Genomic DNA, 17,742 nt, shown 5'->3' on the forward strand with positions numbered 1-17,742 from the left:
GAGAGGGAGACACAGAATCGGAAACAGGCTCCAGGCTCTGAGCCATCAGCCCAGAGCCCACGCGGGGCTCGAACCCATGGACCGTGAGATGGTGACCTGAGCTGAAGTTGGAGGCCCAACCGACTGAGCCACCCAGGCGCCCCAGGTCTTTCCTCCATTTTTAAATCAGGTTATTTGTTTTCTTATTTCTTAGTTGTAAGGGTTCTTTGTATATTTTGGATAACAGTCCTTTATCAGATGTGTCATTTGCAAATATATTCTCCCAGTCTGAGGCTTGTCTTCACATATTTTTTGACCATGTCTTTGCAGAGCAGAAGTTTTTAATTTTAATGAAGTCAGTTTATCAATTATTTCTTTTATGGCTTGTGTTTTTGGTGTTGTATTTAAAAAATCATTGCCATACTCCAGTGTTACCTATTTTCTCCTATGTTTTCTTCTATGAGTTTTATAGTTTTGTGTTTTGTTTAGGTCTATAACCCATTTTGAGTTAACTTTTGGGAAGGGTGTTAGGTCTGCATCTAGATTCATTGTTTTGTATGTGGATGTCCAGGTGTTCCAGCATCATTTGTTGAAAAAAACTATCTTTGCTCCATTGTATTGTCTTTGTCCTGTATCAAAGATCAGATGACCATATTTATGTGAGTCTATTTCCGGGTTCTCTGTTCTTTTCTGTTGATCTATTCTTTCTCCACTACCAACTGTCCTGATTACCATAGCTATATAGTAAGTCTTGAAGTTGGGTAGTGTCAGTCCTTTGACCTTGTTCTTTTCTTTCGATAATGTGTTGGCTATTCTAGGTGGGGGGTTTTTTTGTCTTTTTTTTTTTTTTTTTTTTTTTTTGCCTGATATACACTAAAATCAGTTTGTTGGTGTCCACAAAATAACTCGCTGGGATTTTGATTGGGATTGTATTGAATCTATAAATCAAGTTGGGAAGAACTGACATCTTGACAATACTGAGTCTTGCTACACAAGAACAAGGAATATCTTTCCATTTATTTAACCCTTTGGGTTTTTTTAATTAGAGTTTTGTATTTTTCCTTATATAGATCTTGTACATATTTTGTTAGCTCTTACTCAAGTGTTTCATTTTGGGGAAATTATATTGTGTTTTTAATTTCAAATTCTACTCATTCATTACTGGCATATAGGAAAATGATTGACTTTTTTTTTTAAAGTAATCTCTACACCCATTGTGGGACTCAAACTCACAACCCTGAGATCAAGAGTTGCATGCTCTACTCACTAAGCCAGTGAGGCACCACATAAAATGACTGACTTTTGTATATTAACCTTTCTATAATCACTTATTGTTTTAAGAATTTTTGCTGTTGTTGTCAGTTCATTTGTACTCTCTACACAATCATGCCATTTGTAAACAAAGACAGTCTTATTTCTTCCTTCTCAATGTTTATACATTTTATTTCCTTTTCTTGTCTTATTACATTCCAGTATGATGTTGAAAATGAGTGGCGAGAAAGGACATTCTTAGCTTGTTCCTGATCTAAGCTTCTGTGAAATTCACAGGTACCTCTGAGTTTCCCCTCCTTAGGTGGGACAGGATGGGAGAGTGAGTATACCACGAAATGTTACAGTATGCTGGAGTTGAGTATTTCCTTCTCCCCAGATTGGTTAAGCTCTGATAAAACTCCAATAGTTTAGGTTCTGGTAAGACAGTTTCTCTTTAGGGAAGGCCTTGTTAAGATGAACAGAATGTTCTGGCATGTTTCAAAATGGTTCCTTTTCTCCTCCTTCTTCCAGAAGTATAAGGGGACTTTTCTCTGATATTCACTGTGAAAACCTGATCAAGGTGGGCTGGAGGTAAAACTCACTAAATTGTAAGGATGTCCCTAAGATTGGATACCCCCAGAGTTTGTAATCTCTCAGATCTGTCCACCCTGAACCTCCAGCAATTCATCAACTACAGTTCAAATTTCCTATCCTCATATTGGTTCTTGCAGGGGTTTATATACTAGTAAGTTGTGATTCTCTGTATTTGTCTTTCTATCTCTCAAATTTTAAGAGCCACAGTTTGCCTTATGATCTCATTTCTCTGACGAACCTAAGAAGAGTTGTTGATTTTTCAGTTTGCTTAGCTTTCTACTTGTTGTTATAATGGAGTGGCCACCTCCAAGTTCCTTGCATGCCACACTAGAAACTAGAAGTCCACTATTTTTTTTTTTACCTTTTTTAGTTTCACTCAATCAATAAGCATTTCCTGAATCATTATATTCCAAGCACTCTGCTAGACATTGAGTATACAAGGATAACTCCTTGCTGCTGAAGTTCACAGACCAAAAGGAAGTATAGACAAATTACAATACTATGTATAAAGGTTATGAAAGAAGTAAGCATAAGCTGCTGCAGGATCACAAAGTCTGGGACTGAGGGTTGAATTCAGAGAAGGCTTCCCCAAAAGGGTTAGATTAAAGTGAATCTTGACTAATATTAACTCAGACAAAGATAAAGTGGGAAGTGTGATAGATACCATGTGCAAGGTAAATACCATTTGCACCATGTGCAAAGGAAGGACCAAGATGGGTTTAAGAAACTGCAAGAAAAATAAAGTTGTCTGGAGCACAAGATAACATGGAGGAAGAGAATGAGCCTAAACGTTACTCGGCTTTCTACCTCATGACAATAAGGACCATGTTCAGCAGGAAACAGATGGCTTGCTCAAACTAGTTAATAGGGAGAGTTAAGGAACTATTTATAAAGTCCCCTTTGAACTGAGAAGGATTTGGGGAAACCATCAGTGAAAAGTCATTATGACTCCTAAGCCTGATCACATAAGTGAAAGGAGCAGTTAACAGAAAGGGTGGCTCTATGGAGAAGGTTGCCGGTGAGGAGCTCTACTTTAGGTAAAAGAACACAGACAACTCTCTGTAATCTGGTAAGGAGAGAACCAGGGAATAAACACACAGATCTCTGGACCTCTGATCTTCTGCCCATATCTACCATTGGTTAAACCTAATCAGAGACTGGATGGCAAGGGAACCCATTGATGTAGTCCATATCAGTCAGCCTTCTTGAACAAGGACAAGGATGAAAAGTTGGATCCAAAGGGACATATGAAAGATATCCAACACATCACTACACCCTCAGTACCTAACACAACACCTGGCACAGAGGAGGTATTGAATGGTTGAATGAGGTCATATAGGGAGCAGAAGCCTAATCTTGCTGGGTTTAACTAATTCATGCTAAGAAATTAGGACTTTACCTCATAGCAGTGGAGTGCAATCAGAACAGAGGAGAGACACATCAGATTTGCATCTTAGAGGCAAATTTGTCAAGAATAAACTGAAGCCTTATAGCAGAAGTAACAGGTAAAAGGCTGTTATAGCAATCTAGGACAGAGATGATAACAAGATGTTCTAAGAAAAAGGAAACAGAAAAACAAAATGGACTTGAAAGCATCAAAGAGTTGGGATTGGCAGGATATGGTATGATTGAATGGTGGGAAACAAAAAAGGGACATAGGAAGGGGGTGTAGGATGAAAAGAAAAGAGCTCTCGAAGACCTCCTGGATTTGTCAGGCAGTTTGCTAGGTGTTTGAAACTCAACAGATATCTGGATTGGAGGAAGGGATTGGACTAGATCTGGCAAATGAGGCAGAGACACTGTACACTTCCTGTTAGTTCTGTTTCCTGGGGTGGGGGAGGGGCAGGAAAGTGTGTTAGGTCAGAGTGGGTTAGGTTCTATGGCAGTTGAGAAGAGCAATGAGCCAGAAACTAGGATGGAGAGAAGGGAAGGAAATGCCATGCCCTTACACAGGGTTTAAAATTCCAGCATCCTGGGTTACCCAACATATAGGGTGAGGGAGCCTTTGTAAGCTAGGTAGTGGTGGGGTCCTTTTGCAGGAAGCAGCTTGTGTATGGCATGGGGGAAATGTCAAGGCAGGAGAGGCAAAGATCATTCCAACTTTTTTTTAATGGGGGACAGTTAAAAAGGAATATATTTACAAGTTGTGGGAGGCTCTGGAGCAAAAGACCCTGAAGTGTGGAGGGAGGAGGAGTTCCCATCCAGTAGAGGACCCAGGGTTTATCTTTTCTGTGAGTGGAGATGGAGATGCCTGAGATGACATTCCTTTCATGATGTCCTCCTCCCTTCCCCACCACAGCCAATTCTCCCCTACCGCATGTACCACTTCTCTTCTATGTCACCACACCAGCGACAGCTTCTGGAGAGGACCCAAAGCTACATTCGCATGTTCTGTGCTGCCCTCATGGGCTTTATCTTTGTCCTGCTGATGTGCTTTTCCCCTTTACATTGGGTGCGGTTCATGGTAATGAAAGACAAGAAGAAACTCTTTGCGGGGCTCTGGACTGTGTGCCACCATCATCTCTGCTGGAGCCACGTGCCAAAAGCACCCTGTGAGTGCCTTCCAGAGCCTAGAGCCCCCTCCTTTGGTAGATCTGCTCAGATCCCCTACAGCTTGCCTCTCTCCCTTTCTCCTTCCCACAACTCTACCCCTTCTTTTCTCCCGATTCACAAGCATGTAAGGACAGCTCCTCCAAACAGGGTAAATTTATCCCAGTTTGTCTTCACTAGACTTCTCCAATGACTTCAAAGCCACAGCTCCTTAATTATTGGAAGCTAATGCCTAGTGACTTTGTTCTTTTTCCTTCCTCTGCACTCACAACTTCCCGGGGGGGGGGGGGGATAGTAGTAATTTGCACCTTAATATGAAAGTTACCTCATAATATGCCTCTCAAGGTTATAATTTCAACTCTTCTCTCATTGTGGAATAAATTATTTCTTTCCTTGTTAAAGGAATTCCACATGTCAATGAGGAGATGGAAAGAGGGTCCTTACTGGTGCCTATGAGGCCACCCACTTGGTGGCTCCTTACTCTGACTCCATTAGATGTAAGACAAGTGCTAATTCTGTCCTCCTCCGCCCTTCAGTCCCTTCCCTAGACCCTGTCTAGCCTTATCAGAGGGCAGGTCACCTCTTCTCCAGCCAAGCCTCTCCTTTTCCACTTCTCCTGGCAGACTACCTCCAATACTCCAGGGCCTTCTTCCTCATCTCTGCCTTCATCATCCTCATTATCATTATATGGCTCAGCACGTTTCTCACCAAAGGGCCAGGAGACAAAACCCACATAGATCTGGGCCTGTCCATCTTCTCTTTCATCTCAGGTACAAAATGATGAGGTTGGAAAAGTTTGTCCCTGGAGTCCCTGTACGTCTTCCCCTTCTGGGCCATTTCTCCTTATTTTACCAAGTCATTCCCTACCTCAGGTGAACACTGCCATCATAGGACAGTGTCTCTTCCCATAGGGAAGAAAGCTTTTGGTAAACTTTTACTCCTTATGGGGCTATTGCCTTTAAAGAGGGGACCCTGAAGAAACTATGCCTAATCCAATGGAAACATCTCTAGAAGTTGTTATCTGATGGACTAGTAGAGGAGATATCATAGGCTGGAGGCCCTTGTGGCACTAAGACAAATTTCAATGTAGGTAGCTAGTACCTGTTCTAGTGATCTTATTTATAGTCTCCACCTTAATAACCTTATTCCAGCCAAAGCAGAAGTTCTTCGTTCTCTCATTCTAATTAATTGCCAAATGGGTCTTCCCATGACACTGCCATGTAATAGGCCTCCATGGCATAATTGAGATGGTTGAGGGTGACAAGGAAGTGCAAAGAGAGGGAAGAGGGTGGAATGGGAGGGATGGCAGAAGGAGGGTTATGATGGGTAGTGATAGCTTTCATTCTGATCCCAGGCACCTGCCTACTCCTCTGCCTCATTTTGTACCTGATGCAAGTGAAATTGTACAGTAGGAATGTCTTAGAGCCCCATTTCCTATTAGCCTACCGCCTCAATTGGTGGGGCAGTATCTTCTACATGACAGTTGGTGAGTCAATCCTCCTGTTAAACAGTGAAGGCACAGAAAAGAAATTTCTACATGGTTGGTCCCCTCTCTTTTGCTTTCTTTTGGTTGTATGTTTGACATATTAGAATCTCATAATTTGGAAGGGCTCTACAAGAGTTATTTCTATGTCAGTGAACAATTCTTAATAGCAAGTCCCTCCAATTGAAAACTTTTTTTTTTTTTTCTAAAATGATACTTGTCCCTACACAGGTAGGAGTAAGATTCAGGAAGTAAAGAAGGAAAAGACATTAACTGAGCTATGAATAGTTCTTCTGTCCTTCCAGAAGACATCTCTTAAATTCCCCTCTCCTTCTATTATATTAAATAACCTCTCCACCTTAATGGATCTCCAAAATAAAGCTTCAACATATGACATAAGTTCCTCTGTAATATTACTAACATAAAGCAGAGATATAATATAGGAGTTTTGCCTGTGTAACATTTCACCTTTAATCCTGCTAAGCCACATACTTATTTTTATTCATTAATTAACAATGGTCTTCAAACCATTGCATCACACACCCTATTAGTAAAACACTTTTCAGCAAGCATTCTGAAAAGACACATTTATTTATAAAATATGTACATGTATTATATCATTCATATATTTATTACAGTGTAAAATATACTCAAAAATGGAACTGAAAACAAAATTTGCTAAAAATACAAAAATAAACCACTATTTTCTGCCTGTGCCCCAATGAATTGGCTTGCATACCCCTTGGGAAATACTGTACTACAGAAAAGCTGGGATCAATGTTTTGAATCTCAGCTCCTTAAAGATAATGAACAGGATATTCAGAAATGTATTGTAAAGCAAATTCTATTATAATTAAGCCAGTGCCTCAGGGGTGTTTGATGACTTAAGATTTTATCTATTACTAATCCACAACACTGACCCTGACCTTTTCTTTTTCTCTAGGGTTCCTCTCTGGACTCAATCACATAAGTTCTCGGGCTACTTCTCCAGATCAAAATCTCCTTGTGATTCCTATAACAAGGACAAGAATAGGAAATACGGCCAGAGTAGACCGTGGACTAACTGAAACAAATGTAGGTGTTTCTACGTGGATGAATCAGGCACCAGAAAGGCAGTCAGGTTCAGTGGCACAATCAAGTGTCTACACAGAGAAAGGGACTCAGACAAAGACAGTAACCCAAAAAGTGCTAGAAAGTCAGGTTGAACCAGAGGTCCAGGCTGAGTCAGGGACCCACACAGAGCCAGAGATAGGAAGTGAATCAGCAATAAAAGATGGGTTAATAACTACAAGGTTAGCTACTGAGATAGAACCAATTGACACAGTAGAGCCAAGTCCTGAGGCAGAGATAATTGGGAGTGTGGCTGATGATATGTCAAGCAATAGCCTTCAGGGTAATGAAAACAAAATGACCAAAAACTGGAATTATGAGGACAGAGATTCAGCTGAGAAAAATGAGGATGACAAAACAAAAAATTAATCTTAGATACAAGGTAGTGAGAGCAGAGATATTAAAAACAAACAAGCAAACAAACAAACCCTAGAAGGCTTAAAGATGTTTTGTTGGGTCTGTAAGAAGTGTGGTAGGAGTATCAGAAGTAATTCTGATATAATAGTATGACTATTCTTTTGAACCGCCCCACCCCCCACCCTCCCACCCTGGATTACACCTCCTTCACGGAGCAAGTGGTATTATGGATGAAAGCAAGCCATTTGTATGGGTTAGGGCAAAGGCACCAATATCGTAAGGCTCACAAGGAAAGAAATGCAAAGCTTATTAAAGGAAGTTTCCATGTTAGTGTTGTGTGCTGTGACTGGGAAAGGTTGGCAGGAGATGAGATGCCCAGGCCACCAAACCTTTCCAGATTTCCATGACCACACAATGGCACATCTCAGTGGGACTGAAAGAACTTTCAGTTTGGAAATTCAAACTCTCATTTTTGGTCCTTACTTCTCTAATTCATTAGGCTGACTTTTGGCAAGCATTTAACTTTCTCTGGCCTAACATCCTTCATTGACCAGCTAGACTCTGAGATTTCCTCTAGTGCTCTTTATGGCCATGAATGATAAACAATGGAGAAATTATTCCTTTGGCCATTGGCTCGTATGACCCCAGATTATTTTAGCAAGTAACTTAGTCTAGTCAGAGGAACTAAATTCAGTTCTCTACCTCCAAGGCTACTTTTGGCAACTCCTTATTTTTTTATTTAGATACCTCATTTAAAAATGTAGCTGAATCCCACTGTTTTTAACTATTTGGAAGAACTAGAAAGGAAGAAAAAAAGAGAAAGGCAAAAGGCCTGAGACTCTCTGACAGAGTCTACCACATAGACTCAGGGAATTTCAGTGAGGCCTTAAACAGTTTCACAAAAGAGATTGTGGCCTTTGAAACTGGAAGCTAGTTTTTTGGTTGGAAATATTAGTAGTTCACCATGAAAATCCGCTCTTAACTCCTTAAATAGTCACTATTGCTGGCTGCTTGCACCTCTAGCTAGTCAGTCAAATTTTATGACCCTTAATTTTGTCATCTTTAAAAGTGGCTTCAATAAATGATACCATCTCCATTCCACATATTTCACTTTCTGGAACATTAGATAAGGAACCAGGAGAGAGAAGAAGATGAACAGGGCGGGAAGCATTAAAAGATATTCCTCCCAGCATAATGAATTAACAGATGCCTGCCTTAAAGTACAAATTCTCTAAGAGGATAGTTAAAATTTTGGCCATACTTTAATGTGTGTTACTTAAATCAACTGGATAATTACATAGCCAAATGTGACTAAGCAGATGCTTTGATAGATGACAGAGGAGAAAGAAGAAACTTTGCAAAGGGAAGGTGTAGTGGGGGGGGAGAATTTTGTGAGCTTTCCGTCAGGATGAAGGGGCTGATTACCTGGGGGGCAGGCATACTGAAACAGTAAGAAGAAATGTGGGACACTGGTAAAGACAAACTTCATCTCCATTACAATTTTGTCTACAACCGTGAAAGTATCCAACGTTTGACTGGTTTGGAAACCTGTAACCTGCTTTTTCTTGTATTCATACCTGTCTTCCCATGCATCATCCATCCATCAAAAAATTATAAAAGAGTTATTGAACATTAATAAGTAGTTCACTGTGTAGAGGGGGATAGAGACAATAAGAGTAAAGGGTAAAAAACAGGTTTCTGGAATTCTCATAGCACACAGAAGTCTCAGCCCAATTCAGTCTAGGGGCTTAAAGGAAAGCCCCTGGAATTGGTAAAACATGAACGAGCTCAATCTGGAAAAAGAAAAATGATAACTAGAACTTGATCTAGGAGAAGAATCCCCGAACAAGTCTTTAGTGTAAAGCTGACTTTCCCAAAGGTTCTGTAAACCGAATAATATTACAGCGCCTGTTATTAAAAGGTAGAAAGGAAAAACAAAATTTAATCAGCCATTTTTGTTCGTGGGACTCTAGCCTCTTGTCATAAATGCTTGGCTTTCCTTTCTCCTTTCTTTCCTCTGTCCTCTTTTACTTTTTGCTACTCCATTCTTTTTTTGAGTAATAACCATTCCTTTCCACATTTTCTTACACATGGAAATTTCACCTTTTTTCAAACTTTATACCCAATATCACCTCTGGGTTTTCTTAAGGGCTCAGCTAATTATTTGAAAACCTTGTATAAAACTCTAGGTTTTAGAAAAGGTCCATCATCTAGCTTTAAAGGAAGGGTTTATTTCCTTTTCTGTTACATTTGCTCTTTGGAGTATTTTGAAAAGCTGTTCTGTAAGTTCTTCTTCTGAGAGTAGATGAAAACAACAGTATTAAACACAGTATTAACCTGTGATGCTTTTCTTTCTCATCCTTCTGTTGTGGGAAAGTGCTATAGTTCTTCTACCCCTAGAGAAGGTATTTGCTCCACCACTCTCCTCTTTGGACCCTCCTGAGTGGCTAAGCTAGCTCAAAGGGCCTGCCTTTGCAGTAGGGTCTAAGGCAGAGACAGTCCTGATGCCTCATTCCAGAGTATCAGTGGTTCCATCCTTCTCTTCCCCCTCACTATCCCAATTTACTAACAGAACTAAATTAAAAATTTTAGTGTCATGAATAAAAACGATATAGTCAACATTCAAAAACCAATATCTAAATTAAAAATTAGCCATCTAACCAGTGGGAAAATGTAGCAATAAAGCTTATAACAATAAAGAAAATACATAAGAATAAACACAAATGTGAAGGATCTATGTGAAGAAAACTAGAGTTTTCTTATAAGAACAGAAAACTTATTTAAATAGTAACATACCACCTAATTAGTCACATTCCAGCGTCCTCTATAGCTAGAGATGATCATATTACATATTTGTGGCTGATGAGACATCAGAGGAAATATGTTGTGGAGTTACAGAGAATATGTATTTGCTTTACAAACACTCCTGGCGCTTCTCCCAGTTTTTTCATTTTGCCTTAAATGATAGTGTGATGGCTAGAGCTGCAGCAGGTCATGTTAGAAACACGAAGAGACAAGCACGAAGTCAGAAGCCAGCATCTGAGGATGGCATAGCAGAAATGTAGAAAAAAGCTTAAGTCCTTAATGACATTGTTGAGCTGGTGAAACAATGCCAAGAATGACCTCCTTCCAGAATTCTTGTTATATGAAAAAAATAAAGCCTTAATTTTAAAGACAGCGTTAGTTTTCTATTATAGGCAGCTACATACTTTTCTAGCAAATACAAAGTATAAATACTACAAAACATAAATATAAAATCAGGTGGTGGAAGAGAAGAAAAGTGAGGAGAAATACTCTAGTGCTGATTTAATTATTCTCATAATAGGAAGTCATTGGACCCATCTATAGAAAGAGAGAATTAAAGGTATAAAGGTATCATTATAAATGCATTCAATAGAAAAAATGCAAACTTTCCAACTTACTTTAAGAAATACAAACACAAAAAGTGAAGGAAGCACAGACCACATTTTGAAGAAAATTAAATCTATAAAAGAAGTGTATCTGAAAATAATGATATGCTCAAAAACCAAATAACTCATTAATGAGTGTGAATACTTAATATTTAACTAATAAAAGAACTATGTGTTTCAGATTGAACCACAAAACAAAATCTGAGTGTTATATACAAAATGTATACCCCAAGCAAAGTGATTCAGAGGATTTTATTTAAAAAAAAATTTTTTTTTTCAACGTTTATTTATTTTTGGGACAGAGAGAGACAGAGCATGAATGGGGGAGGGGCAGAGAGAGAGGGAGACACAGAACCGGAAACAGGCTCCAGGCTCTGAGCCATCAGCCCAGAGCCCGACGTGGGGCTCGAACTCACAGACCGTGAGATCGTGACCTGGCTGAAGTCGGACGCCCAACCGACTGCGCCACCCAGGCGCCCCTAGAGGATTTTAAAATAGAAGGATGAACAATGAACATGTAGAAAAAAATTCAGAAAATAACATCATTTACAGTAATTGCTCAAAGAAAAATGAAATACATAGGTATAAACCTAACAAAACATGATCTGTACGCTGAAAATTCTAAAACACTGATGAAAAAAAATCCATGAAAGTCTAAATGAATGGGAGACATACCTTGTTTGTAGATTAGGAGACTCAACAGAATAAAGATGGTGGTCATTCTCCCCAGATTGAGCCATAGGTTTAAGGCAATTCCTTTCAAAACCCCAGCAAAGATTTTTGGTGACATAGATAAACTTATTCTGAAATTTATATGGAAAGTCACAGGCCCTGAAAACCTAAAACCTGTAAAAAGAAAAACTGGGAAGAATCACTGTACCCAATACTAAGGCTTGCTATAGAGCTGCATAATAAAGACAATGTATTGGTGAAGGAATAGATACATAGATCAGTGAGACAGAATAGATATCATGCAAATATGCTCAACTGAAACACAAAGACAACATAGTGGAGGAAGGATAACCTTTTCAGCAAATGGTGCAGGAACAATTGGACACCCCATAGCTATAAATATGAATGCCAACCTAAACCACACACCTGGTCCAAAAATTAACTCAAGATAGATAGATCATGGACTTAAATGCAAACCAGACTTATAAAACTTTTATAAGTCTGAGGAGAAAATTTTCCGGACCTAGGTCTAGGTAAAGAATTCGTGGATATGACACCAAAGGAATCAATGAAAGGGAAAAGTTGATAAATTGGAACTCATGAAAATTAAAAACTTTGGCTCTATGGAAGACCCCGTTAAGAAGAAAAAAATCTCCTAGATGACTGAGAGAACATATTTTCAAGCCATGTATCTCACAAAGGACTAGTATCTAGAATATAGAACGCTTAAAATTCAATAATTAAAAAAGACATACAAATGGAACCATTCAATTAGCAAATGTGCAAGATGCATGAACATATATTTTACCATTGAGGATATACAGAAGGCAAATAAGCACATGAAAAGATATCAAGCATCATTAGACATTAGAAGAAAGTAAGTTAAAAAACCATTGTGATGGGGTGCCTGGGTGGCTCAGTCAAGTGTCCAACTCTTGATTTTGGCTCAGGTCATAATCACAAGATCATGGTATTGAGCCCTGCACAATGCTCCATGCTCCACACTGAGCATGAAGCCTGCTTGAGATTCTCTCTCTCTCTCTCTCTCTCTCTCTCTCTCTGTCCCTCTCCCCTGCTTGAGCTCTCTCTGTCTCTCTAAAAAAAGTGGGGTGGGGCACCTGGGTGGCTTAGTTGGTTAAGCATCAGACTTCGGCTCAGGTCATGATCTCACAGCTTGTGAGTTCAAGCCCCACATCGGGCTCTTTACTGACAGCTCAGAGCCTGGAGCCTGCTTCGGATTCTGTGTCTCCTTCTCATTCTGCTCCTTCCCTTCTCATGGCCTCTCTCTCCTTTAAAAATAAACATTAAAAAAATAAATAAATAAATAATTTTTTAATATTAATTTTTTTTTAAAAAAAACACTGTGCTATATCACTGCACATCTATTTAGAATGGCTAAAATAAAAGAGTAATACTCCCAAATGCTACTGAGAATGTTGAGAAATCAGATCACACATATATTGCTGGTGAGAAGGTAAAGTGGTGCAATCATTCTGGAAAAGAGTCTGGTAGCATCTCATAAAATTAAACATACAATTACCGTATGACCCAGGAATTGTGTTCTAGGACATTTATTCTAAAGATACAAAAACTTATATTCACACAAAAAACATATACAGGAATGGCTATGGCAGTTTTTTCTATAATAGCCCCAAACTAGAAGCAACAAACGTAAATGTGAATGGTTAAGCTGTGGTCTATAAATATCATGGAATATTACTCAGCAGTAAAAAGGAACAAACTATTGATATGACAGTTCAGTCTCACAGACCATGAGATCATGAACTGAGCCAAAACCAAGAATTGGACACTTAACCAACTGAGCCATCCAGGCACCCCAGACTTTGTTTTTACAGATCAGTTTAAAAATTCAAGTTAACAGGGGCACCTGGGTGGTTCAGTCGGTTTAAGCGTCCGACTTTGGCTCATGATCTCATGGTTCGTGAGTTCAAGCCCTGCATCGGGCTCTGTGCTGACAGCTCAGAGCCTGGAGCCTGCTGTGGATTCTGTGTCTCCTTCTCTTTCTGCCCCTCCCCCTGCTCGCACTCTCTCACTTTCTCTCAAAAATAAAAATAAACATTAAAACAATTTTTTTAATTCAAGTTAATGATCCATTATAGTGGAAAGAGCATTGCCCTAAAAGTTAGGCAATTGCAATTCTAGTGCCAACTCTGCTGTTGGTCACTTAGGGAACAGGCAAGTGAGTTTACCCTGTTGAGCTTCAGGTTCTCCTTTTATAAAATGAAGGACTTCTTAAAGTCCCTGCCAGCTCTAAACCTAGTCAATTCTACTTGTTTGAACATTCAGTGGAACCAAGTACATATTATACAGATTCTAATTTCTAATGCTTTTGCAGTTTAAGAGAGATTATGCAGGCTCCTGGGTAGTTCAGTTGGTTAATCTGACTTCGGCTCAGGTCATGATCTCACTGTTCGTGAGTTCAAGCCCTGCGTTGGACTCTGCTTGGACATCTCAGAGCCTGGAGCCTGCTTTGGAGTGTGTGTGTGTGTGTGTGTGTGTGTGTGTGTGTGTGTGCATGCCCTCTCTGGCTCACTCACTCTCTCCCTCTCTCAAATAAACATTAAAAAGTTCTTTTTTTAAAAAAAAAAAAAAGAGAGATTATGCATGTGGAGCTCTGTCATCTCAGAAGAAAGGTTCTACATGGTGTCCATAGAACTCGTGTGCTATCACTGTAATGGCAACTTTGAAAAAACCTCTCTGGAGAAAGTAGTGACAAAAAGCCGTAAAGCTTCTTTGTTTACTAGTGGTAAATGGGTATGCTGGTAGCCACCCCCAAAAACTGTTTTGGCTCTGACTCTAGGTTTGGTAGGATATTGCAAACTACGTCGTACTTATGCCAGCTTTTTAAGAGTATAAATAATTACCTTTTTATAACTAAAAAAATAAATATGCATATGACATAAGTATATGACAGTTGAGTCTCACAAACTGTGAGATCATGAGCCAAAATCAAGAATTGGACACTTAACTGACTGAGCCACCCAGGCGCCCCTCGTGTTTTTTAGTTTTGTGCATTTACTCTCCAATGTCTTGACCTCATTCCTTCCATGCAACTGTCAATCTCTCCTGTGCCTAGGTTTCCCAAAAGAAGCCTAATACATTTCTCTAATCCTGTACTATTTCTACCCACTTCCGAATTCAGCTCCTTCCTTCAGTTGCTCTGGGTGGACAAGTATCTAACACTGGCTTGTTCTCTCGCTTGGCTCAGAGAACACGATCTTGGAAGCCTGTTCCTACTATGACTCAAAGGCTCACAATTTCACCAAAGCTCAGATTTCCACAGAGATTTTGGTCCATTATTTAAAATTCTCAGATGATCCAGTTTTGTTCTGATTGCCTTTCTCTAACTCAATCCTAGAGTATTTCCTAATCCATAGTTTCCCTCTGCACCCCATACCCTTTTCTCTCTCCCCCACCTCCACATCCAAATTCAACTTCTTTCACCCCTGCTTCTACACTGTTTTAGTGACATTCCTATCTATCATGTTACTATTTAAAAAATCTCATATATATTGAATAACAACCACTGTTTATTGAGTGCTTACTATGTGCTAGCAGCTCTATTAAGCATTTTACATATAATATGTCAATCTTACACACTCTTGTGAGATAAATTCTATCAGTTCCTCCACTTTCCAGATGAGAGCCAGAAAGATCAAGTGACCTACCAAAGTACAGAGCTCGTTAGGTGGTGACCCAGGATTTGAAACCAGACACTTAAAACATTTTTTTAAATTCTGTACAATTAACACACAATGTTATATTAGTTGCAGGTGTACAATATAGTGATCTAACAATCCTATACACGACTCTGTGCTCATCATGAGTGTGCTCTTAATCCCCTTCACCTGTTTCACCCATTCCCCCCCCCCACCTCCCCTCTGCTAATCATCTCTGTTCTCTATAATTAAGAATCTGTTTTTGTCTCTTTTTTTTTTGTTTGTGAAACCAAACACTTTGATTGTGGAGCCTCTACTATATTGTTTCCCATAGAAACATGGATTAAGGTAAAAAGCAGGAGATTAAGAAGAAAGAGATGAGGGTTTTCAGTTTTTTTGACACTGAGCTAATATCACTTTGGACAGATCACGATCTTTCTGATTTTCTCATTCGTAAAAAAAAAAAAAGAGAGATTGAAGTAGAGATAACGAGACTCTCATTTCGTAATATTCTGTGATCCTGTTGTGTGAAAAATGTATTTTTGGATTTTATTTTTTCTTGCCATTGCATGGAAAGGTTTTGGAATTTTGCCATTCTCCCATATTTTCATATTTATTCCAGAACTAACTCACATAACAACAGTGAAACACAGGTGTGTGTTCTATCTCTGTTTCTATAAAACAGAATGTTATTTGGGTAGGGTAAAATTTTAGAAAATTTTAAATCTCATCCCTATTTATCTGGCGTTTTAAGATCTGATCTCTCCATGGTGGCATTAGATATTTACAGGTGGAAAATCATTGTGGCTTTGCCCATGAAATCAGTGTTTATTTGGTACATATCATATAGTTTCCACAGCTATAACAATTGGTTATTACATGTTCATCTTTGAAACATCAATCTATCTTGTTATCTTTTTCTGATTCCGTGTTCCTATTTATTTCTTTAATTCATTTTTCTTTACGTTTATCAAGTCTAAATCCAGTTTAATTTTAAGAATTAAGATTGAATTAGGGGCGCCTGGTTGGCTCAGTTGGTAGAACATGTGAACTCTTGATCTCGGGGTAGTAGGTTCAAGTCCCACGTAGGGCATAGAAGCTTACTTAAAAAAAAAAAATCAGAATAATTAAGATTGAATTAGCAATTTTAATGGCTCCAGAAGTAGAACTCCTTATTCTTTTAAGCTGAAATATGTTGAGAAGATCAGCAAGGTCAAGGAGAGAGGGCAGGTGGGGATAACAGAGTAAAGCCCTTTTGCAAATAGGCACACTTCCACAAGCTGAAAGCAGGTCTTTCAATCTCAGTAGGTCTTCAGTCCCTCGGTAAGAATTAAAGTGTGTTTGTTCACTACCTTTTTTATTCTTTGGAAAACATTTTAACTACCGTTATAATTATCTTGACATTGCATATTTTGCCTCCTCTTTTTTTTTGGAGAAGTCAGTAGTAAAGGAGGAATTTAACTTTTAAAATGACCTGTTATATAAACTTATTGCAGGAGTATAAAAAAAATTGGCTTAATTAAGAAAAGAAAAATTATTTTAACTGAAATGTGATGGTTATAGAACTCTGTAAATCTATTAAAAATAATTGAGTCATACACTTAAAATGGGTGAATTTTATAGTATGTAAATAAAATTTTACAATATGTGAATGAAAAATCCTCTTAGCCTTCTTTCTGCCCATACAAATGTACATACACTGTATAACTATCGTCTAATACTGGTTTTAACTTCTTTTTTTCCTGTTTATTCAGATATCATGACCATCTTTCCAGATCAAATATTTCTCTATAGTATCATTTTAAGTGGTTAGCATAGTTTTTGATTTTATTATAATTCGTTTTACCAACTAATTCGCTGAACACTTTTGGAGCTAGACTTTGATACTAATTTCCTTAGGTTAATTTACTAGAAAAAAATGTTGCTGGATCAAAGGATATGATCACTGAAGTCAAACTTTCACTTTTTGCAGACGACATGATACTCTACATGGAAAACCCGACAGACTCCACCAAAAGTCAGCTAGAACTGATACATGAATTCAGCAAAGTCGCAGGGTACAAAATTAATGTACAGAAATTGGTTGCATTTTTATACACCAGTAATGAAGCAACAGAAAGAGAAATAAAGTGATCCCATTCACAACTGCACCAAGAATCATAAAATACCTAGGAATAAACCTAACCAAAGATGTAAAAGATCGCTATACTGAAAACTATGGAAAGCTTATGAAAGAAATTGAAGAAGATACAAAGAAATGGAAAAACATTCCATGCTCATGGACTGGAAGAATAAATATTGTTAAAATGTCAATACCACCCAAAGCTATCTACACATTCAATGCAATCCCAATCAAAATTGCACCAGCATTCTTCTCGAAGCTAGAACAAACATCCGACTTCGGCTCAGGTCGTGATCTCACTGTCCGTGTGTGTTGGAGCCCCGCGGTGGGCTCTGTGTGGACAGCGTAGAGCCTGGAGCCTGCTTCCGATTCTGTGTCTCCCTCTCTCTCTGCCCCTCCCCTGCTCGCGTTCTGTCTTTCTCTCTCTCTCAAAAATAAATAAAAATTAAAATGATTAAAAACAACCGAATTTGACCATTTTAAGGTTTTTTTTTTTCTCTTGCTTATAAACTGCCCTCTGGAAAAGCTGTACTA

The 17,742-nt window shown here is 38.7% G+C and overlaps 1 protein-coding gene across 4 annotated transcripts; it reads left to right on the forward strand.

Moving 5' to 3' along the window:
• The first annotated feature begins 3,530 nt into the window (after positions 1–3,530).
• On the forward strand, positions 3,531–17,098 carry LOC121041955 (transmembrane protein 202-like). 4 transcript variants are annotated; one of them, XM_040493194.1, is made up of 6 exons: positions 3,531–3,817; positions 4,124–4,376; positions 4,998–5,144; positions 5,729–5,860; positions 6,801–6,931; positions 17,059–17,098. In XM_040493194.1, exons 2-6 carry the CDS (start codon positions 4,142–4,144, stop codon positions 17,065–17,067), a joined length of 654 nt encoding a protein of 217 aa, XP_040349128.1. In that variant the 5' UTR covers positions 3,531–3,817; positions 4,124–4,141; the 3' UTR covers positions 17,068–17,098. The 4 variants fall into 4 exon arrangements, with proteins under 4 accessions (XP_040349128.1, XP_040349125.1, XP_040349126.1 ...); XM_040493191.1 differs by lacking the exon at positions 17,059–17,098 and having other exon boundaries at positions 6,801–7,654; XM_040493192.1 differs by lacking the exons at positions 5,729–5,860; positions 17,059–17,098 and having other exon boundaries at positions 6,801–7,654.
• The last annotated feature ends 644 nt before the right edge of the window (positions 17,099–17,742 follow it).

This window comes from Herpailurus yagouaroundi, unplaced genomic scaffold (genome assembly GCF_014898765.1).
Source record: "Herpailurus yagouaroundi ecotype Mexico unplaced genomic scaffold, PumYag 184, whole genome shotgun sequence".
Classification (NCBI taxonomy): Eukaryota; Metazoa; Chordata; class Mammalia; order Carnivora; family Felidae; genus Herpailurus; species Herpailurus yagouaroundi.

Excerpts from the sequence above, each read along its gene's own strand:
- LOC121041955 (XM_040493191.1), top strand. The coding sequence starts at position 4,142 with ATGTACCACTTCTCTTCTATGTCACCACACCAGCGACAGCTTCTGGAG. Across the intron at positions 5,145-5,728 it reads CATCTTCTCTTTCATCTCAG|GCACCTGCCTACTCCTCTGC; the intron begins GTACAAAATGAT and ends TTCTGATCCCAG. Across the intron at positions 5,861-6,800 it reads TATCTTCTACATGACAGTTG|GGTTCCTCTCTGGACTCAAT; the intron begins GTGAGTCAATCC and ends CTTTTTCTCTAG.